This window comes from Elgaria multicarinata, chromosome 1 (assembly GCF_023053635.1).
Source record: "Elgaria multicarinata webbii isolate HBS135686 ecotype San Diego chromosome 1, rElgMul1.1.pri, whole genome shotgun sequence".
Lineage (NCBI taxonomy): Eukaryota > Metazoa > Chordata > Lepidosauria > Squamata > Anguidae > Elgaria > Elgaria multicarinata.
Window position 1 is genome coordinate 2,086,747 of NC_086171.1, and position 20,269 is coordinate 2,107,015.

The window sequence follows — 20,269 nt, forward strand, 5'->3', positions numbered from 1 at the left end:
ATCTAGAGCCACCATCGAACTCTGCCTCTGCCCCCGCCCCAAAAGCAGCCCCTGACCAAGCAGAGAGACTTGTTGAATCTTCCTCTGGTAAGCATCGTTGGGAGGTGGACTTAATTCAGCTTGCTATCAAGATGCCTCCACATGGCCAATTTGTAAAGGGGCTGCCGTTTTGGATAGCGGCAGACAGCTCTAGTGTTTCCAGGTGTTTCCAAAATATGTGGGCCACATCCTGTTAGCCCCTAGCCACTGTAACACTTCTACAAAGCTGCTATTCCAGGTCCATAAAGCAGTTGAATATTCAAGGTGGCATAATGAGCTCACAAGTGGAACCACATAACAGTGCTGTGCTACCATATAAAGAGTTTAAAACAGCTAGATTCACAGATTAAACTATTCCACACACACTTTTAAAATGGGCTCTGCAAAAGATTTAATCTACCTATTCCAAAAGCTGAGAAGGGTCCTTCCTGCACATCAGCATCTGGGAACAAGGATGCATAAATCAAAACAGTTTATCTGCAAGCCAAGCTGAGAAAGCGCCATCAAAAGACCCTACTTTCTTCAAAAAGCAGCAATTTGCTATATAGACAAGGGCTAAATAAAGAACAGACCTAAGGAGGTTTCTCAGCTCCATCTCCCATAGACACAAGTCTTCCCTTCCCTCTGCTAGATTTCCCCTCAAGCTAGTAGAGAGTATCAAGGCTCCCCGCAGAAAAAGGTTCAACTCTCAAAACAGATGCTCTGGATAAATGGAATTCAGCTAGGACATCACTGCAGTCTGTGCCAGATGTGCCCCAGCACAGATGCCTTCAACTCTTGCCACCCGCAACGTTCTAACACATCAGCAGAGTTCCGATTTCTATTTCTGCAATTTGGAATGCTGGCATACAACTTCCCTGTAGTACTTTTTCCCTTTTCTAATGCTTGAGCTTCTTAGCTTCCACCTCCCCCCCACCTCCTCCCAAACTATTCAAATAACCTCTTTAGAAATCTATTAAAGAATGTAAAACAAACCAAGATGCCCAAAATCCGTAATCCTGGTCCTAATGATTAGATACTACTTACATCTGGCTAAAGGATCAAAGGATTGTTTTTATATAAACAACCCTTAAAACAGCATGCCCTAAAACAGATAATCCTGAGCAAGGTGGGGCCAATATATTAAGCCTAATCGCTTCCCCCAATGTCTCAGATACGTGCAGCCACATGATTTCACACGTGGAAACGTGGCGAACTTGGGTGCATGGGGTGGGGTGGGTCCGACAGATGGTCCAGCCAAGTCCCGTGTCCCGTCTATGGCCGTTGCAAAAGGAAAGGCCCAAAGAAGCAGCAGGATTCGGGAACGCTGCGTACAGGCAGGCAGCTCTCTCAGGAAACCCTTCTTGAAAATGAGGCTTCATCCCTTACCCCTATGGCCTAAGAGCCACTGGCGAGGCCTTCAAAACAAGTCAGCCCCATGTTCAACACGAGGGATCAGCTGTAGCACATTACACTAGAAATGAGCTGAGCAAGAGAAGAACCAAGAAAAAAATCCAGCTGGGCGCAGGGTACCCAAGTATTAATCCCCAAAATAAAAATCTCAATCCCAATATATGTCAAGCACAGGACTCTTCACCAGAGGACAAAGAAAACTCACCATCAATAATGTGGGTCAGCAGCCAGGGGCCTGTTTGGTTTTCCTCGTCTCCTGATGAGGAGCCCTGTGCTCAACACTCGTTGGATTTAAGATCTTTATAACTCCGATTAATAAATCAGTTTGGTTTGAAGTGAACAGAGAAAGAGGATCCTTCTGCAGATGTGCAAAGTTTTCTACCTTCACCTCCGGATGCTTGCCAGCTGGCAGGTGGGAGTGTTGAGAGCAGGCATCTCAGCTGCCGAGGCGGCTTGAACTTCAGCAATTCTTTCAAGACGCGCTCACGCTGATAGACATGTGGCCACAGACAGGGGCTTTGAATATTTAGCACATTCGCAACCCCGCAATCTGGCACAGAATTTGTAATCCCAAAATGCTCCACTTTAATCATAGAATCATAGAATCATAGAATAGCAGAGTTGGACGGGGCCTACAAGGCCATCGAGTCCAACCCCCTGCTCAGTGCAGGAATCCACCCTAAAGCATCCCTGACAGAGGGTTGTCCAGCTGCCTCTTGAAGGCCTCTAGTGTGGGAGAGCCCACAACCTCACCAGGCAACTAGTTCCATTGTTGTACTGCTCTAACAGTCAGGAAGTTTTTCCTGATGTCCAGCTGGAATCTGGCTGCCTTTAACTTGAGCCCGTTATTCCGTGTCCTGCACTCTGGGAGGATCGAGAAGAGATCCTGGCCCTCCTCTGTGTGACAACCTTTCAAGTATTTGAGGAGTGCTATCATGTCTCCCCTCCATCTTCTCTTCTCCAGGCTAAACATGCCCAGTTCTTTCAGTCTCTCTTCATAGGACTTTGTTTCCAGACCCCTGATCATCCTGGTTGCCCTCCTCTGAACCCGCTCCAGCTTGTCTGCGTCCTTCTTGAATTGTGGAGCCCAGAACTGGACACAATGCTCTAGATGAGGCCTAACCAGGGCCGAATAGAGAGGAACCAGGACCTCACGTGATTTGGAAGCTATACTTCTATTAATGCAGCCCAAAATAACATTTGCCTTTCTTGCAGCCATATCGCACTGTTGGCTCATATTCAGCTTGCGATCTACAACAATTCCAAGATCCTTCTCGTTTGTAGTATTGCTGAGCCAAGTATCCCCCATCTTGTAACTGTGCATTTGGTTTCTATTTCCTAAATATAGAACTTGGCATTTATCCCTTTTAAATTTCATTCTGTTGTTTTCAGCCCAGCACTCCAGCCTATCAAGATCACTTTGAAGTTTGTTTCTGTCTTCCAGGGTATTAGCTATCCCACCCAATAACATTTTCAATAACATTTTTAACTTTCATGGTTGTAGAGGAAAGACTTGGCACGAGGGATTCAGAAGCCAGAGAACTGTCAGAATAGGCCTTTCAGCAGCTGCCTGGGCTGGGGCTGGGGCTGGGGGGTGGTGGTGCCTAGGCTTTCACACTTATCTTCTTATACACCTCTTCTCTGCCAACCTGCTATACCTGAAGCCGATCCCATATCCTCAAAATATTAAAGCAGCAAGCAAATGCGCAGGATGCGTTCAATATCTCACTACCACAAAAGCAGCCATGATTGGGGCCCTGGCGTTCAATAGAGCAGAGAAGAGTTAAAGAAGAAATTGCAGTGAGAAGGGTCATAAACTACATAATGAGGCTTAAGGTAAGCCATGTCGGCTGGAGGACGCTGGGAGTTGTAGGACTTTTTTCTGTCTAAACGTGCACAGGATTGTGCCCTTAACGGGTCAGTTACGACCTGCGTGCCACCTACTTCAGAGGCAGGATCTTTGAATAGTGGATGCTCAGGAAAGGGGGGGGGACAAAAAGGGGTGGGTAGCCAGCTTTGTGTCCTGCCTGTGAGTACCCAGAGGTGTCCTGTTTAGCCATCCTTGGACTCAAGATTGAGGGGAGACATGATAGCACTCTTCAAATACTTTAAAGGTTGTCACACAGAGGAGGGCCAGGATCTCTTCTCGATCCTCCCAGAGTGCAGGACACGGGATAACGGGCTCAAGTTAAAGGAAGCCAGATTCCAGCTGGACATCAGGAAAAACTTCCTGACTGTTAGAGCAGTATGACAATGGAATCAGTTACCTAGGGAGGTGGTGGGCTCTCCCACACTAGAGACATTCAAGAGGCAGCTGGACAACCATCTGTCAGGGATGCTTTAGGGTGGATTCCTGCCTTGAGCAGGGGGTTGGACTCGATGGCCTTGTAGGCCCCTTCCAACTCTGCTTTTCTATGATTCTATGATTCTAAGTGGTTCCAGTAGGGCTGATTCAGCAGGACTCATATTACCTCCTTAAGTCAATAGGGTTAAAATGTAATAAAAACTGCAAGCGGTTTTCACTCAAATCAGCCTCTCAAAGAATTTAAATCAAGTGTTATATTTACTATTTGTCATACGCAAAAGACGCAGAGAAACCGTACAGTGTATTTCCTTGTTGGTAGAGAGAAAAATGTACTAGACGCAGCAAACTGACTGATAAAGACTGAAAAATTATTCTCAAAGTGATATCAATGCCTTTCTTTAGAACAAGAATAATAATACCTAATTTACCATCACCTGGCTTTTAATAGCATTACCTGCAGTTTATATTTGGCAGCTGAGCCTCTAAAGGAAAAACAGCAGTGGCCAATGTTTTGTGGCATACCAAACGGACTCAACACCCTCAACTGGATTCCTGAGATGCCTGTTGCAAAGATGGACCCTGGAGTGCCAGCTCTCAGGGGGGCCTACTCTCTCCCTTCAAAGAAGACCATCAATTTCGTATCATATGAATGCTTCAGTGATTTCAGCCTCCTGCATTAATGCAACTTAAGTGTAAGATCGTTTTCCAAATCCTACGTTGAGACATGAAAATGAGGCTTGAGCACTTTGAATACGCACATCAACATTCTTCTCAACTATTAGGTTGTGTCTTGCAATCAAACTGTCAACCCTAACATTGGTAGGAAAACCAAATGTTCGTTGCACAAACATTCATAGTACCCATCGGGGTAGGGAGAAGAGAACGGAGAGAGAGAGAGAATGCAATTTTAGGCATTTGCTCTCATTCTTCCAGTCATTTATGCTGCGTTTGTTTTGCTACTGGGGTGTGGACACGTCTTGCATGGATATACTGCAATTTAGATTCGCCAAGAGAATACTGCCAGCACCCTCTGGTGGGCATTACAGTGCTTTAATTATCCAAAGCAAGTGAGCTTATAAATTTGTAATACTGGAGTTTACATAAAACCAGACCCTAACAAAGCAAACTGGGGAAAAGGATAAACTTCCTGCGTTCAACTCCAGCTGGGTTTGGAAAGGGGGGGGGGGGGGAAATGCTACGGTCTGAAACTTCTTCTGAGCAGATTCCCTCTCTCTTCATGCACAGTTTATCTTTTAATGAAGTCAGTTGGATATCTCTAAGTAATAAATGCCAAAATGCCTTACTTTTATCTAGTCAGTGCAGAGTTCAAAACAGTCGTCTTCGGCGCGCTAACCCCTCGTTGGCCTTCCAACGTCTGTGACAGTACGAACCAGAGCAAACGTTCTGGGGTTAAAACAGACACGCAGAGCGAGCAGTTGCTGGAAGGGTAAGAGACGACGGAAGGCTTTGCCTGCTCCCAAAGCAATCCCGCGGCATGACGTAAAGGATGGAATAAGAGGGCTAGCCACAACCTGTAAAATTATGACGTTCAGCCACTTGGGAAAACCAGCTTCTGGTGGTTATGATCCTTGTGGGGGGAAATGCAGTCCAAATAAAGTGTTGATGGAGGGGTGTGGGGGAGGAAACAGAAGCATGGAAGCTCAAAAAGCTCGTTTAAGACCCATTCCTGGCTGACTTCTGTTTTATTCGACAGCCCTCCTTCAAGCCTTACCCTTCCATATCCACAAGGTTCACACAGGTCCAGGCGGGACTCCATCTGACCGTTCGCTAAGCCTGCCTAATCTGGCTGAGGGATTTTAGTCAGCCACAACCCCCCTCTCTCTCCAGCAGAGATGGAAGAGATGGATCATAAGGGGATATTTACAGCCCCATGTGGACTGTCTGCAGGAAAGCTGCCGGCACGAGTGCACACGTGTGGGCTGGCTGGCTCTGTGTCAACTTCTTGCCCATAACTGGCTGCCCCAGAAGAGTGGTTCCGACAGCTCAGTGTGACAGAGCACATACTTTGCATACAGAAGGCCCGAGGTTTGATCCCCGGCTTCTCCACGTAGGATGAGGAAAGAATCCTGCCTGAAACCCCGGCGAGCCACGGCTGCCAGTCAGTGTTGACAATACTGGGCTAGATGGACCAAGGGTGTGTGACTCAATAGAAGACCGCTTCCTACGTTCCTATGTTCTTTGTGGCTCCAAACCCTACGCAAGAGAATAAAAGAGCACAATCACAATGCTGCTGCAGTCCACAGGAAGGGCTGGAGAAGTGTAGGTGTAGCCTTCTGGGGCCTGCTGCTCCCCAGATGTTTTGGGCTGCAAATCCCATCCTTCTCAATGCTTCTTTCTCAGCCCTATTACCAGAGATCCTTCAACTAAAGTTGCCAGGGATGGCCCTGCGCATCGGGCTCACTCTGTCACATTCTTCCACACTGTTCCTCTACCACGTTCCAAGGTCCAGCCCCAGCTCTGTCTTCCCAGGCAACAGCAGTGGCATTACCTCTTCCAGAGACTCACTGCCTGGTCTTGGCCAAGTCACTCAGTCACCCACAGCTCCTCTATCTATAAAAATGGGAAGAGCAGCCTATCTTGCGAGGTTAATACCAGGGAAAGCTAGCAACTGCAAAATGGGGCCTGGAAATCAGTATCATCACCATCGGAATTATGACCTACTGTACTACCATCAGTACAATAGGAATGATGACAACCCTTCTCAGGAATAAAGCGCTGGGGGGGCTCCGACGTGGTTTTGTGAGTGGGCAAGCCCCACCCCCATAGCAGCCATTTTGTGAGAGGAACCACAGCATTCTCAAACTTCCAAATCTGCCGACCAACCCAAAAGGGTTGGGGACCCCCAACAGAATCACAGAATAGCAGAGTTGGAAGGGGCCTACAAGGCCATCGAGACCAACCCCCTGCTCAATGCAGGAATCCAATGCTATCATGTCTCCCCTCCATCTTCTCTTCTCCAGGCTAAACATGCCCAGTTCTTTCAGTCTCTCTTCATAGGGCTTTGTTTCCAGAGAATCTGACACGCCAGGAAAGTCCTAGCCCTGTGGCATAAGTGGGCTACAGCCCCTTCTCACCTAAAAGACTTGTTATTGCCAAACAAAACTGTATCTCAACAGATTTAAAGCCCATAAAGTAGGTATTTTCACACAGATCCATCCATCCATTAGTCTGGTGAAACATAGGTCCAGAGGCAACAAAACATAGCCAAATAGTTACACCCATGGAAGTATTTTTCTTCTCAGAAGCTGATCTCATTTTGCCCCAAGAAAGAGGAAAAAACAATTATTAAGAAAGAGAAACACACACAAGTCATATTTCTAGCCAACAGGCCTGGAAGAAAATCACCCTAGTCCTATTCCAGGATCCACCACCCTGAACGTCTCTGCAGATCAACCACATCTTCATTTGAGAAAATATCAACTAATATCAAGAAGCAAAACAATCCAGAGGAATGTAGCAAGCTATGACCCAAAGGCAAAGTAAAGCCCTTGAACCCCCCAAGAGTATCAAATTTAGTTTCCCAAGCAAGTGGAACCAATGCAAAATAGCCCATTTTATACCTCTGTTGTATATTAGTACAGCAAGCTCTAGATCAAGAGCACAAAGTGGGGCCTGTAGACTCCATGCAGCCTAAGCCAAGCCATTTCTGGTGGCCACCATTCACCACTCCTGTCTGCCTTGGCAACAGCACTGCCTGGGGGTTTCCTTGCTACTAGAAAGAGACCCCCCTTTCTTTATCTCTGACCTCTCATCAGAGATTGGAGGAAGGGGTTCCCTCGGTAAGAGAAACCCCAGGGCCTAGACACATCTGGAATGCACTGACTGGGCTCAGCTACTCAGTGGGTTAACGTATATGAATTCAGTTCACTCATGTAAAGAATTCTCTAATGCATATTCCCCATTGTTCTCCATCAGATATTTATTTATTTATTTATTTATTTATTTATTTTTGCATTTATATCCTCCTTTTTTCCTCCAAGGAACCCAAGGCGGTGTGTACATAATCCTCACTCTCTTCTACATTTTATCCTCACAACAACCCTGTTAGATAGGTTGGGCTGAGTCCATGACTGGCCCAAAGTCACCCAGTGGGTTTCCATGGCCGAGTGGGGACTAGAACCTGAATCTCCTGACTCCCAGTCCAACACTTTAGCCGCTACACCACAGTGATTCCCTCCCACTTCCCAGCATAAAGTGTTCGGAAACTTCAGCTGGTTCAAAGAGCTGCAGCCAGATTGTTGACCGGGGTTGGTTACAGGGAGCAGACAACTCCCTTGTTAAAACAGCTCCACTGGCTTCCAGTCTGTTTCCGGGCACAATTCAAAGTGCTGGTTATGACCTATAAAGCCCTATATGGCTCGGGTCCAGGTTATCTGAAAGACTGTATCCTCCCTTATGAGCCTGCCCGTGCTTTGAGATCTTCTGGAGAGGCCCTTCTTTCAGTCCCACCTTCTTCACAGGCGTGCTTGGTGGGAACATGGGGGAGGGCCTTCTTGGTGGCTGCTCCAGTGCTCAGGAACTCTCTTCCCGGGGAAGCTAGGCTGGCTCCCTCCTTGATGGGCTTTCGGAAGCAGGCTAAAACTTGTTTGTTCCAGCAGGCCTTTGGAGAATAATCTGTCCCTCCATCTATGTTAATTGACTTACAATTTTGTTGTGTATTTTAAACGTTTTTTTCCTTTTTTCCTTTTCAATGTATGTTTTAAACTTTGTAAGGCCGCCTTGAGGCCCAGTATTGAGCAAAAGGCGGGATACAAATAATAATAATGATGATGATGATGATGTAGCCAAAGAACCAGCATTATAGCCAAGGGCAATTGTGGCACAGCAACTATTGAGGTTTCTTGTAAGGATTGTATATAAATGTATTTGAAGAGCTCTTAAGCACTGTATAAAAAGCTATCATTAGGTGCCACACTTGACTCCTACATCTGCAAAAACAGCAGGGACGGAGACCCAAATGGACAGGCAAGAAAGAACGGTGTCCTGATTTTCCAGTTCTGAATATGTGTTTTGCGTAATGCAAGTTCCCAAGTAATTCAAAAGCTTTCGTAACCTTTCAACTACCGCTTAGCTTCTCGGTGACCCTTTGCTTCGCCTTCTCCTCTGCACCCCAGATGTGTCTCAAGCTATAAACTTGCAAATTTGAGGGGGGGGGGGAAAGCTAATAATAATATTCAAATCTGTCAGACACCAGCAAAGAGCGGGCGCAAACATCATCTCAACTTGTGCACTGGAACGCCTTCAGAGAGATCGGAGCAAGAGCTTTGATAAGGAGCCTGCAGAGTTTGGTCCCCCTCACAGATCCCCACGGCTCCCCTTCCCCAAAGGCTCAATCTGTTTTCGTTTTGGAAGCGAATGTTAGCCACGCTCACCATAGGCTAGGCAATTTGTGGGTTTTCAGGAGGGATAAAAGTTAGGCTCACCAGAAGAGACAAGTTATACATCCTGACACAAGATGTAAGTTTACTTTTAGAGAAAGGTTATATAAATAAGGGTTCTCCAGAACAGAGCCGCAAGCGTTGTTGCATAACAGAAATGGGAAAACTGTGTGCCAGACATCGGAAACAGAAGGCAGGGGACAGGAATTGTTATTTACTTGCATAGTCGTTAAATTAGGAATGGGGAAAGACAATAAGAAGTGGGGCAAGAACGTATGAATCTTTGGTATGGGTTTTGTTAAAAGTCAATAAACCTGTGTGGAGCGGAGCAGAGCAGAGCAAAGCAATAAGGGGCGGCAAGCCGAAAGGTGAATACTGATCATAGAAGCATAGAGTCATAGAATAGCAGAGTTGGAAGGGGCCTACAAGGCCATTGAGTCCAACCCCCTGCTCAATGCAGGAATCCACCCTAAAGCATCCCTGAGAGACGGCTCTCCAGCTGCCTCTTGAAGGCCTCTAGTGTGGGAGAGCCCACAACCTCCCTAGGTCACTGATTCCATTGTCGTACTGCTCTAACAGTCAGGAAGTTTTTCCTGATGTCCAGCTGGAATCTGGCTTCCTTCCCCAGCTGGGGTGGGGAACTGGTAGTCTGCAAGTGCCCCCCCCCCAGGTGAATTTTGTGCAGCTTCAGTGTCATTTGGCCCTCTGGACACTGTAGGCCCACACTTGCTCTCTGGACCACCCCTCTGGAAATCGCTTCCACTTCATGGGAAAGATGGAGGGTGGATCCATGCATGCTAACAAGACACAGTAGAAAGGGTGGTACGATCTTGCAATGCTGCAAACTCCATCAGCTGTGGTCCCATCTGACTTTTCCTATGGGCCTTTCGTAAGGAAAAGGCTCCCCACTCCTGACGTAAAGCACAGCAGAGGGGCAGTCTAAGGATATAAAAAGAGCTGGGCTGCATATGTGTTCACGCGCGCACATATGCTCAGCCACAGGAGAAAAAGGAACGTTCTGCAAAAGGTTCCTGAATTGACCAGCGGGGGGAAGCCAGACAGGAAAGAGTGACAGTCTAGACAACAGGCAGCGAGAGGAAGATGCCCAAAGCATTTAGGCAGTACGTAGGTGCAGAGAGAGAAAACAGACCTTTGAAGATACCAACTTGGTGAACAGAAATGGGAGGAGTGAGTGAGGCAAGACATGCTGCTAAGATAGAAATGATGTTACCTTCCCTAACAGTGAAGCTGTGATCCATCGTAAGATGTGTTAAGATAATGTTATAACAGGAGCATCATGAGATGTGTTAAGATAATGTTATAACAGGAGATTCCTTCTCACTCTAAGAAACGGAACTGGGGACCTTAACCAACCTTAACCCTGAAATTCCGTAACTTCTCCAGGAAACCAGGATCTGCCACATAGTTCAGCCTTCCCACTAGGATTTTTTTTGTAAATTATGTCCATGACTATCAAGGTTATCCTGAAGTGCCATGGCAACCTAAATGGAACAGACAGACTGCCCACCCAGTTCCAAGACTCCTGGGCATGGACCCATAAACCTGACTCCTGGCAATTCCTAGCAAGACTGCTTCCATCCTCCCCTTGCACCTTCCCACTTTAACTGGCCCCCAGTTTCTTATTGGCTGCTGCGCACCCCCCTCCCCCCAATGCCACCCATAGACCAACCAGAAACACTGCCTATCTCTCACCCACCACTCTCTACTCTTGGGGTTTCAATCATGTCTGCTTTCCTGAGCAGTAGAAGGTGTAAGCAAGGAGAAGAGAACGAGGAGTCTCCACCACTGAATGCTACAGCCCTCGCTAACTACTGCCCAGCTTTCCAAAGTGACATGGAAGCAATGGAGCCACAGCACTGTTGGCCCCGGGGGCTCTTCTGCTCATTAACTCACCGCATTAATCCCACCCACCTCCAGGCATTCGCCGTTGTGATCCGGTACTTACGCTCCGCTTGAACGTTGTCGGCGTGTGGTTTGGTTTTCGCTTCCTGGTTCCCAGCCTTGGGGTCATCATCGTCTAGAAGAGGGATGTAGTCCGTTTTGCCGACAGTTTCTCCAATCACATCGTCAAATTTCTCGGCTTCCAGGGTGGCCATGAAATCCCGTTTCACTTCCTCCTCAATCTGTGGTGGTGGCTCAGTCAGGGCATCTGCTAAGCTGAGATTGTGGTCCAAGTCAGCCATGGCTCAGCACCCTTCTAAACTAAAAACTAAGGAAGAAGAACAGGGCGAGGGGGACAGAGAGAGAGAGAGAGAGATTAGACAGTGAAGTTCATTAAAAAGCTCTGGATAAACTGAGCCAATGAAGTCAGATTCATGGTGATTCAAATCACAAGGTAACTCAACTATTTCCTAAACAAAGAATGGTGCACCCTAATTGGCTGCTATAACCTCCAACATGCTGACTTATGAACAAATCAAGTCTTCATCCAATCTACATGAGTAACCCAAAGGAAGCCTTTTCTACAGGCGATGTGCTTTTTGCAAGCCGAAACTCAACCCACTTAGACACAAGAAGGGCAATGGTGAAATGCATGGATTTCTATTTGCCCCTCGGCAAGGACATGAAGTGAGTCTGTTAAATTAAGACCAAAACCTAGTGCAGATAAAATGCTGCCAAATCTCACCCTGGCCAGGAAGAAATTAAGCCTGCACTGTGCCCACTCGCCAAGAACATTCCAGAACGGCTGGTGATTACTAAAACAGGCCTACGTTCTTCCATGAGACAGAAAATCATAAAAAATAAGAAGAGCCATGTTGGATCAGAGTAAAGGCCCTGAAGGCCTATCCAGCCCAGCATTCAAGAGCACCCTCCTGCTTGTGTTCACATAAGAATATCGTAAGGAATGGAGTATGCGGGTGCTCAAAATGTAGCTAAACCTTGTTTGTCCCATTAGTGACATTATTATGCTTTACATTTGAGATACTATTGTTCTGTTTTTATTTTGTGGAAAGCCACCTCAAACATTGTGGGTGAGGTGGGGAATAAATATTTTAAAATAATCCCCCGTTCCCAAGCTGGAAGAAAAAAAATCCCAGGTGGTGATAGTTCTGTTTATTTCAAGAGCAAAGAAGAGGGGGAGTGGAGTTGCTACAGCATCTCGCCCGCTTGCTGAAGCTTCTTTTATGGAGATTATTCTTTACATAATGAGCGATGTAGATCCTTCAATCACAGTAAGGCACATTTGTCCCTTCCACAGAGCACGCCTAGAGCACGTTTCCGACCTTAGAGGACTTGGCTCATGTCAATAACCTCTTCTTTGCCCTTTTTGGGGGGCGGGGCGGGGGGAAGCTAGTGTTATTTACACTTGGAGTAAACCCCCCTCCCCCAGCACAATACTTTACTAACCTTAGAGAACTTGGCTCATGTCAGTAACCTCTTCTTTGCCCCTTTTTTTGGGGGGGCGGGGGGAAGCCAGTGCTATTTACACTTGCAGTAAACCCCCCTCCCCCAGCACAATACTTTACTAACCCGGCCTCCATCCAGTGCAACAGGAAGAACGTCCCCATCCCAACTTTTATTTTATTTATTTATTCATTTATTTATTTATTTATTACATTTTTATACCGCCCAATAGCCGAAACTTCTCCTCCCTCTCTACAAAAAAAAAATCCACTTATAGACAGAATTCCATTTAAGATTATTTCTACATCCTCTTAGATGAAACCAAAGTCTTAAACTAATTTGTGAAGCTAATTCACCATTTCCTACTTCTTCCTTTAGACACTATTTGTGACTGAGAGTACACTTTCAAGAAGCAGTAGTAGCATTCAAGAGGCAGCTGGACAACCACCTGTCAGGGATGCTTTAGGATGGATTCCTGCATTGAGCAGGGGGTTGGACTCGATGGCCTTGTAGGCCCCTTCCAACTCTGCTATTCTATGATTCTAGTAGGCTTAGGGCAGAAAGGGCCAAATGTTCAACATTTTAATAGCTATGCAGATGGGAGAATGTAAGCATTGTGGTGTCAACGGTGGTGCAAGAAAATCTGCCCAAATAGTCTTTGGTATTAGGGGTGGCCATGAGGGAGGAGCTCTAATGGGGAAGGACTGGCGGCAATTTTCCACTTTTGATGTTTCCCATGTAGAATGCTGAAGACAATGCTGAAGAAACCAATCGCGATAAAAAAAAGGATGACTGTGGCGTTACACCCCACAAGTCAGCTCCCTAATGCATGTCTAGAATTCGTAAGTTGACCTGAGTGGGTGGAGTTAGAATGTCTTGGGAGGGGGAAGAGTGATATATAAGGGAATGACTGGGGAGATTGTGCGTTAGCTCTTGGTATGTAGAGTACTTGGGTTCTGGAGAATTTGAGGTTCAGTGTAGAGAGTGGTGTCTTTTGAGGGTGGTGTGCAGATAGTCAGTTGGTGTATATTAATCAATACTGATCATAAAGTTCAAGAGTGAACGTGTGAGAGAAAGGAAAGCGTGTATGAGAAGAGTGAAAGGATTGGATGAGAGGTTTTAAAAAGTTTTTTTTTTTTAAACTGTTTTATGATGAAACAAAGCTTGTGAACTTTTAAAATAAAATTTTAATCAGTTTGTTTTAACTACCACAAAAACCCCACGTGTCTGTTTGGCAATTATTAACTGCAGTTATTTACATTTAACACCCACTCTGACAATAATTCACCTCAGTACATATAATTCACAGCGCTTTGATTTATTATTGAAATCCTTCCAACTTAACCCCTTTCTCCAAGTAGTTTGGAGAAAGGCAGTGGCTGTCCCTCGCCTCAGGCTCCTCAAGCGGTGGGGCTTGGCTTGAGCAGGGAGTGTCCGCGCCCAGGCCTGTTGTTCAGAGTCTGTGTCGTGGCAACGGCTAACATCATCTATGAAACCAGGCCAGTTTCGGTTTAGAAACCAAAGAGAGGAGAAGGAATTGGCACGGAGGATGTGAAATTTGATAGATTCATCCATCCCTAATGGTTTGAGTGACTAGGGAAGGAAAGGGTTAAAACCTGATATATAAACACACACACACACGGTACCATTTATACTTTTGCAAAGGCTCAACATTTATAGATTCCACAGACACCCCACAAGGTTTCAGAAGACCTCGAATATCATTCATTAATTCATTACGTTTCTAAGATGCCCTATAGCATAAGCTCTCTGGGCAGTTTACAAAGATTAAAACCCTAAAAATACAATATTAACAACATAATATAAAGCCAATGCACAAAAATACAACACTTTCAAACAATCAATGGCAAACCCTAAGTCTCATTTAAAACCTTAGCATATCTTCTCAAATGTCTGGGAGCAGAGGAAAACCAATGTTGGCACCAGGCAGGCATCACAGGAGAGAGTATTCCATAATCAGGGGGTCACCACTGAGAAGGCCCTCTGCCTTGCTGCCATCCTCTGAGCCTCCCTTGGATATACCCATCTGGCAGCTTCTGTTGGCAGTGCAGCACATAACCAGCAACAACTGGAACCATTGCCTGGTCCTACCCTGGGCCAAGAGAGGGAAATCAAGATGCACAATCTGCAGAACCTACCCTGCATCAGCCAGAAGCAGCATCGGGCCCAAATGGATGGAACCTCTTGTACATGTCCATTCCAACCCTCAGTATCATGCAGTTCATAGCACAAGAAGCCCTCTATCTAAGTCTGCATGGACCTCTCAACAGTAAGGGGTTGGTATGTACACCCCTGCCTGTATCATGAGTACTAACCCCCTTGTCTAAATTTGTGATAAATCGGGAAGGTCAAAACCCATCACAACCCAAAAATGATTAAACCAAATCTAAAGTGTGCCAAGTAAAATTAGTATAAATGTGTAACTTGGAGAGTTTATTCCAGCAAAAGACGTGGGAGTCTCTTCACAACATGGGTATTTTTAGCACAGAATTCTGGATGCTCAATAGTAAGGCAGAGCTGGAAGCATATCTGACACTTCCACAAACAAGAAATGCTATTCTGCAAAGACACATCAGCACAGCTAACTAAAGAATTAAGATGTGGGCTCATTCACGTTATATTATGCTACATCTTTTAACGGAAGTCTCTGATGGCATAGGGAACTGACGGGCTGAGCATGCCAGTGCAGCACAAAGGGCACGCCTCAAACGATTTAGGAATGATAGGCCTTGTGTCCTTCTTCAGTCTGCTTCATTGGACTGGAAATAAAGACGTCACCTTGGCTTCCGTTTCTTCCAGGGCCTCAACTGGCTTGGGAGGAGATGAAGGGCTTTGCCCAGTCCAAAACCAAGGAATACAACCATGCTTGTCATTAGCCAATATCAACACTTTTGACTCAAATGCAGCACCACTGGCCTATCCTCCGTTTTATCGAAGAGAAAGGACTTGCATGGGGGTCCAGGACCTCACAAACAACCAGAGGCCCCACCTGCTCCCCCTTTCTGTAAACCTGCAAGACGGGTTTTTATTAAGCTTATGTCCTACCCTATACCAGGAGCTCAGAGTATAGTGGAAAGAGCAAACAATGAGATACCTTAAGCTTGAATATAATCCCCATTGCCACCCACTCTACCTATTTAAGCAGAACAACTCAATATATACCCAATGAGGAAGGGCGTATTCCATTTTTCAAACTAGTTCCATGCCATCCTAACAGTTTATCAACAGAAAGAAAGTGAAGCAACACCAGCGAGCTTCTCCCCAGGCTCTTGTTATGGGCATCTCTACAGTGTATATGAAGCACCTCGAATTATCAAAAGGCAAGAGAGTTTTCAAAGTCCACAAAACATGTTTGCATGAGGGAGAAAAACACACATTAATATAAAGTGCTCAGCACTTTTAGGGTCGATGCACGGAAGGAGTTTGTTACACTGAAGTGAGCTGACAAGCAAGCACGCTCTTTAAGAACATGAGAACATCAGAAGTGCCCTGAGGCTGGATCAGACCCAGGGTCCATCTAGTCCACCACTCTGTTCACACAGTGGCCAGACAGCCGTCGGCCAGGGACCAACAAGGCAGGACGTGGTGCAACAGCACCCTCCCATCTATGTTTCCTTTTGATTTATGGAGTAGGATGGCAAAGAGGCAGGCATTGGAGCCATAAGAAAAATGGTGAGCGTTAAGAAGCTCCTTACATAATTCAAGGAGTTTCTTTCTGGAAGAGCTGCAGCTGGCAAAGCAGAACAGGACTTCTGAGCTCAAGGCGGGAGGGATGAGTAAATGAGAAGGAGGCCACTTCCTGCTGGAAACACTTTTAAACCAACCGTCACCGACCTGGTGGCCTCCAGATGTGTTGGACTGCAACTCTCGTACTTTCCAGCCAGCATGACCTATGGCCATATTATGGGGAATTATGGGGGTTGCGGACCAACACATCTGGAGGGACCCAGGTTGCAGAAGTCTTTAGAACAACTGTCAGTAGCTCTCTTGAGGTCTCTACACTCAGTCTCTTTCGTTTTCCCTTCCCATATTCCAAACCCAACTGCTTTTGGGCTGCTTTCTTCCCCTTCCCACATTCTTGCCTTCTCATCCTCTTCATCTTGTAGCTTATGTCTGAATGCTCTTCCCTCAAGCCTCCACTCCTCAAAACTAAACACCACATTCCTTTCGCAAAACGGCGGCTCCCTCACTTTCTCCCTTACTTCACTTACCGTGAATTGCTTCTACTCACGAAGTCTCGCTCACGCCCTTTCCTTCTCCACCTTATTTGCATCCTACATCCACAGATCAGGGACAGTGACGCTCCCTACAGTGCAAGTCACACTAAAATGCTAAGCAACTGTTAAGCAACCAACCGCCACCTTTAACTATCCTATTACTCCTGCAAGCCACTGGAAATATCAAGCTTTTCGATGATGTGACACACTGGTCTGTAAACACACACACACACACACACACACATGTGTAATCACCTTTGGACATGATGGCTGGCATAGTGAGCAGCGCATCCACAACTGCATACCACCCCCCTGGCTCCATGCAATCGGAGTTTGTGTGTCTTCCCAGGCAGCAACTGTACAGCAGAAGCCAACTGAGGTTTCAAGGGGTGGAAACATCCGATACCTCTGCGATGGCAATATCCCCGAGCCAAGACTGTCTCCCCGCTTAGAGGAGAGTGTATCATGACTCCCCTGGGGAATTCCTTGTCAGATGAAGTTCTAGAGCCCTCTGAGCCACACACCCATGGAATAGGCCGCTTCAGAGGACCCTGGACCCTTGACGGAGAGGGCTGCAGACCTGCCGCAATAGACAAAGAGCTCAGTTTCTGAGGCAGAGGGAGAAGCTGAGCCACCACCTTGCTGCTGTGGTCACTGGTGCCTAAAGAACCAGGCTAGAATGGTGGCCAGGTGAAGGAGCGGTCGCTTACAGAGGAAGACTCTCTAGGAGTAAAGTCCTCCTCACGAGCAAGGCCTTTCTCATGAGTAAGACAACTGCCGAAAGGCCTATAATGACCTGCAGCTAGCCCTGGGTGAGGCTCTGGGAGTTCAGGCTTATTTATTATTTATTTATTTTATTAAATTTATATACCGCCCCATAGCCGAAGCTCTCTGGGCGGTTTATCAGGGAGGGCAATCCCCTGCACCCAATTAGGCAGGACCACCCCTCTACAGTATCCGAAGCATAAAAGTTAATCTAGTCCTACTCAACAGTATTATGTTATCTGGGTCATAAATAATTGAAAACTGAAAATAAATAAGCTCAAACATGTATGCTCAGAGAGGTGTGTGTGTGTGTGTGCGCGCGTGTGTGCACGCACATGTGAGCATGCACACATGCATGCAAACTCCAGACTAGCACAAAGCCATCAAACTCGTTTCGTATCAGATCTCATGCTGGATTAGGCCTTGGATTGCCATGTGATCCTGCAAAGAGCAAGAAACCTTGCCTGGATTCTTGCGCTTTGCCTGTATCCAGCCAACTTACATCTTGGACTGCCTTGTAAACCTGCTCTTGGACCTTATCATACCTTGGCCTCACCTGAAGCAGATCACAGAGCCGAGGAATCCCTAAATTTGGCCAGAAGGAAGGGAAGAAACTCAACTGAATGTCTCTCTATTTTAACTGCCTGTAAGGGTTAGGGCAAACTAAAAATATTCAAGTTATAATTCTAAAGAAAAATCTTTTTACATAAATGTGTTGAATAAAAGAGTCACGGATTCAGTTTGGGGTAAGGGGCTTTTACAGGCTTGTGTTAAGCTTAGATTTCACTTTAAATCAGATGTTTGCAGAAAGGCAATTAAAAAAAAGATTTATGTCCACCTTGGGAGAGAGCAGCAGTACAGGTGAGGTTTCCATGGCATCTGGTAACTTTAGCCTACTTTTAAAAGAAGCCAAAAAAAAAAAAAGGCATGTCAGTATGTCTGATATACTACTAATGTCATCTCTAAGAATTATTTCCATCATCCAAGTATAAGACTTAAAAACTCTGGGAACTTGGATCCAAGTCTGAAGCACAAAATTATTACCAACAAATAAAAGTACTTGTTCTGATCGACAGTAAGCCTGCCTACACACAAAGATAAGCACCCTTGTCAGCTTGAGTGTGCTTTTAAGCAGCCCAATTAATTATCCAGCAATTTCCAAGAATATTGGCACTGACAGACACAGCTAGCCACCAAAAGACGAAGGGGGAGTTTCAAGAGATTCCAGGCTGTCGAGCAATGAAACAGACCATTTGGTCTAGGGATAACTAGAGGTGAGAAGTTTACTATCAATAAATTCAAGCAGCCTGGAAAATGTAATGGACCCTCCCACTATATCTGTTCGCTCACTAACGCACGGGAAGATAAAAGTGGTTTAACGAAGTTCGCCTGAAAGCCAGGATTTCTTCTTGTTGATCAAGACCTAGACAGGTATTCAAGGCCAAGTGTTTTATTTTGTCATAACCCAATTCTAAGTTTGAAGAGTCACAGATGCCCAATTAATCATTCTTTACATATTAATTCCTAACGTTTTGTTTGGCAACAAGAAAAAAGATGTCTATTTGTATTTTTTTTAATTCTGTCAGTTTAACAGAGTATCAGCTCAATAAAATGAGGTTTTCCAGGTTCAGGCATCACAATAGCAAGCCAGCAGTGGGGCGCTCCTGAGTTGTCGATTGAAAGCAAAAGCAACACGGATGCAGGAGGCAGCATGTTCACTGCTGCTTGGCCCTGACAATTCCTGAGTTAAACAACCTAAGAATCATTGTGATGTGCAAAATGAGCCACTGTCTACTGGGGATATAGTAGACGAAGCCTTTTGGAAGTCCAAGCAAATAAAAGTCCCTCATCAAAGACTCCTAAGCAAACTTAGCAGTCAATGGATAAGATGAGAGGTCTGAAACAGGTTGGGCATAATAAAGTTTTTTTTTTAAGCACCTTAGAATATTTTTTTTCTTCTGTGTTGGGTCTGACGGGATGTAACAGGGAAGTGGGGGGCTGACCGGATGGATCAGGGGAGTGGTGAATGCATCACTGCGTGATGGGGTGGTCCCTGCTGCCTTGAAGGAGGCAGTGCTGTGACCACTCCTGAAAAAACTCTCCCCTGACCCAGAGATTTATGCTAACTATCGTCTGGTCACAAATGCCCTATTCTTGAGCAAGGTGCTCAAAAGAGTTGTGGCGTCCCAACTGCCGGCGCTCTTGGATGAAACTGGTATTTGGATCCATTCCAGTCTGAGTTCAGGCCTGGTTTCGGGACAGAATCAGCCTTGGTCGCCCTTCTTCAGGAGAGAGACGGGGAGTGTGACCCTATTATTTCTTCTCGATCTCTCAGCAGCTTTCAATACCATCGACCACGGTATCCTCCGAGACCGTCTTCATGAGTTGGGAGTTGGAGGCACTGTTCTACTGTGGTTTGACTCCTACTTGAAGGGTTGGCTCCAGAGAATAGCATTGGGTGACTGTACTTCAGCTGCATGGCAGCTGAACTGTGGCATGCCACAGGGCACCACCTTGTCCCCAATATTATTCAATATCTGTAAGAAGGTGTTGGGAGAAGTCATCAGGAGATTTGGGGCAAAGTGTCACCAGTATGCTGATGACACCCAGCTCTATCTCTCTGTAACATCTGAATCAGGAGAGGCCATGAATGTTCTGAACCAGTGCCTGGATACAGTTTTGGCTTGGATTAGGGCCAATAAACTGAAGCTAAATCCCGATAAGGCAGAGGCCTTGTGGGTTGGTGATTCCCAGGTCCGGGAATT

The 20,269-nt window shown here is 46.0% G+C and overlaps 1 protein-coding gene across 4 annotated transcripts in view; it reads right to left on the bottom strand.

The window, feature by feature from the left end:
* LOC134395923 (titin-like) overlaps positions 1–20,269 on the bottom strand; it is a 229,497-nt gene that overhangs the window by 140,846 nt on the left and 68,382 nt on the right. For 3 of the 4 annotated variants that reach the window (XM_063122207.1, XM_063122216.1, XM_063122189.1), the window contains one exon: positions 11,102–11,358. In XM_063122207.1, the coding sequence (XP_062978277.1) occupies positions 11,102–11,339 (238 nt within the window). In that variant the 5' untranslated portion in view covers positions 11,340–11,358. Of the gene's footprint in view, positions 1–11,101; positions 11,366–20,269 lie in introns of all 4 variants that reach the window. The other variant, XM_063122200.1, reaches the window with a different exon arrangement.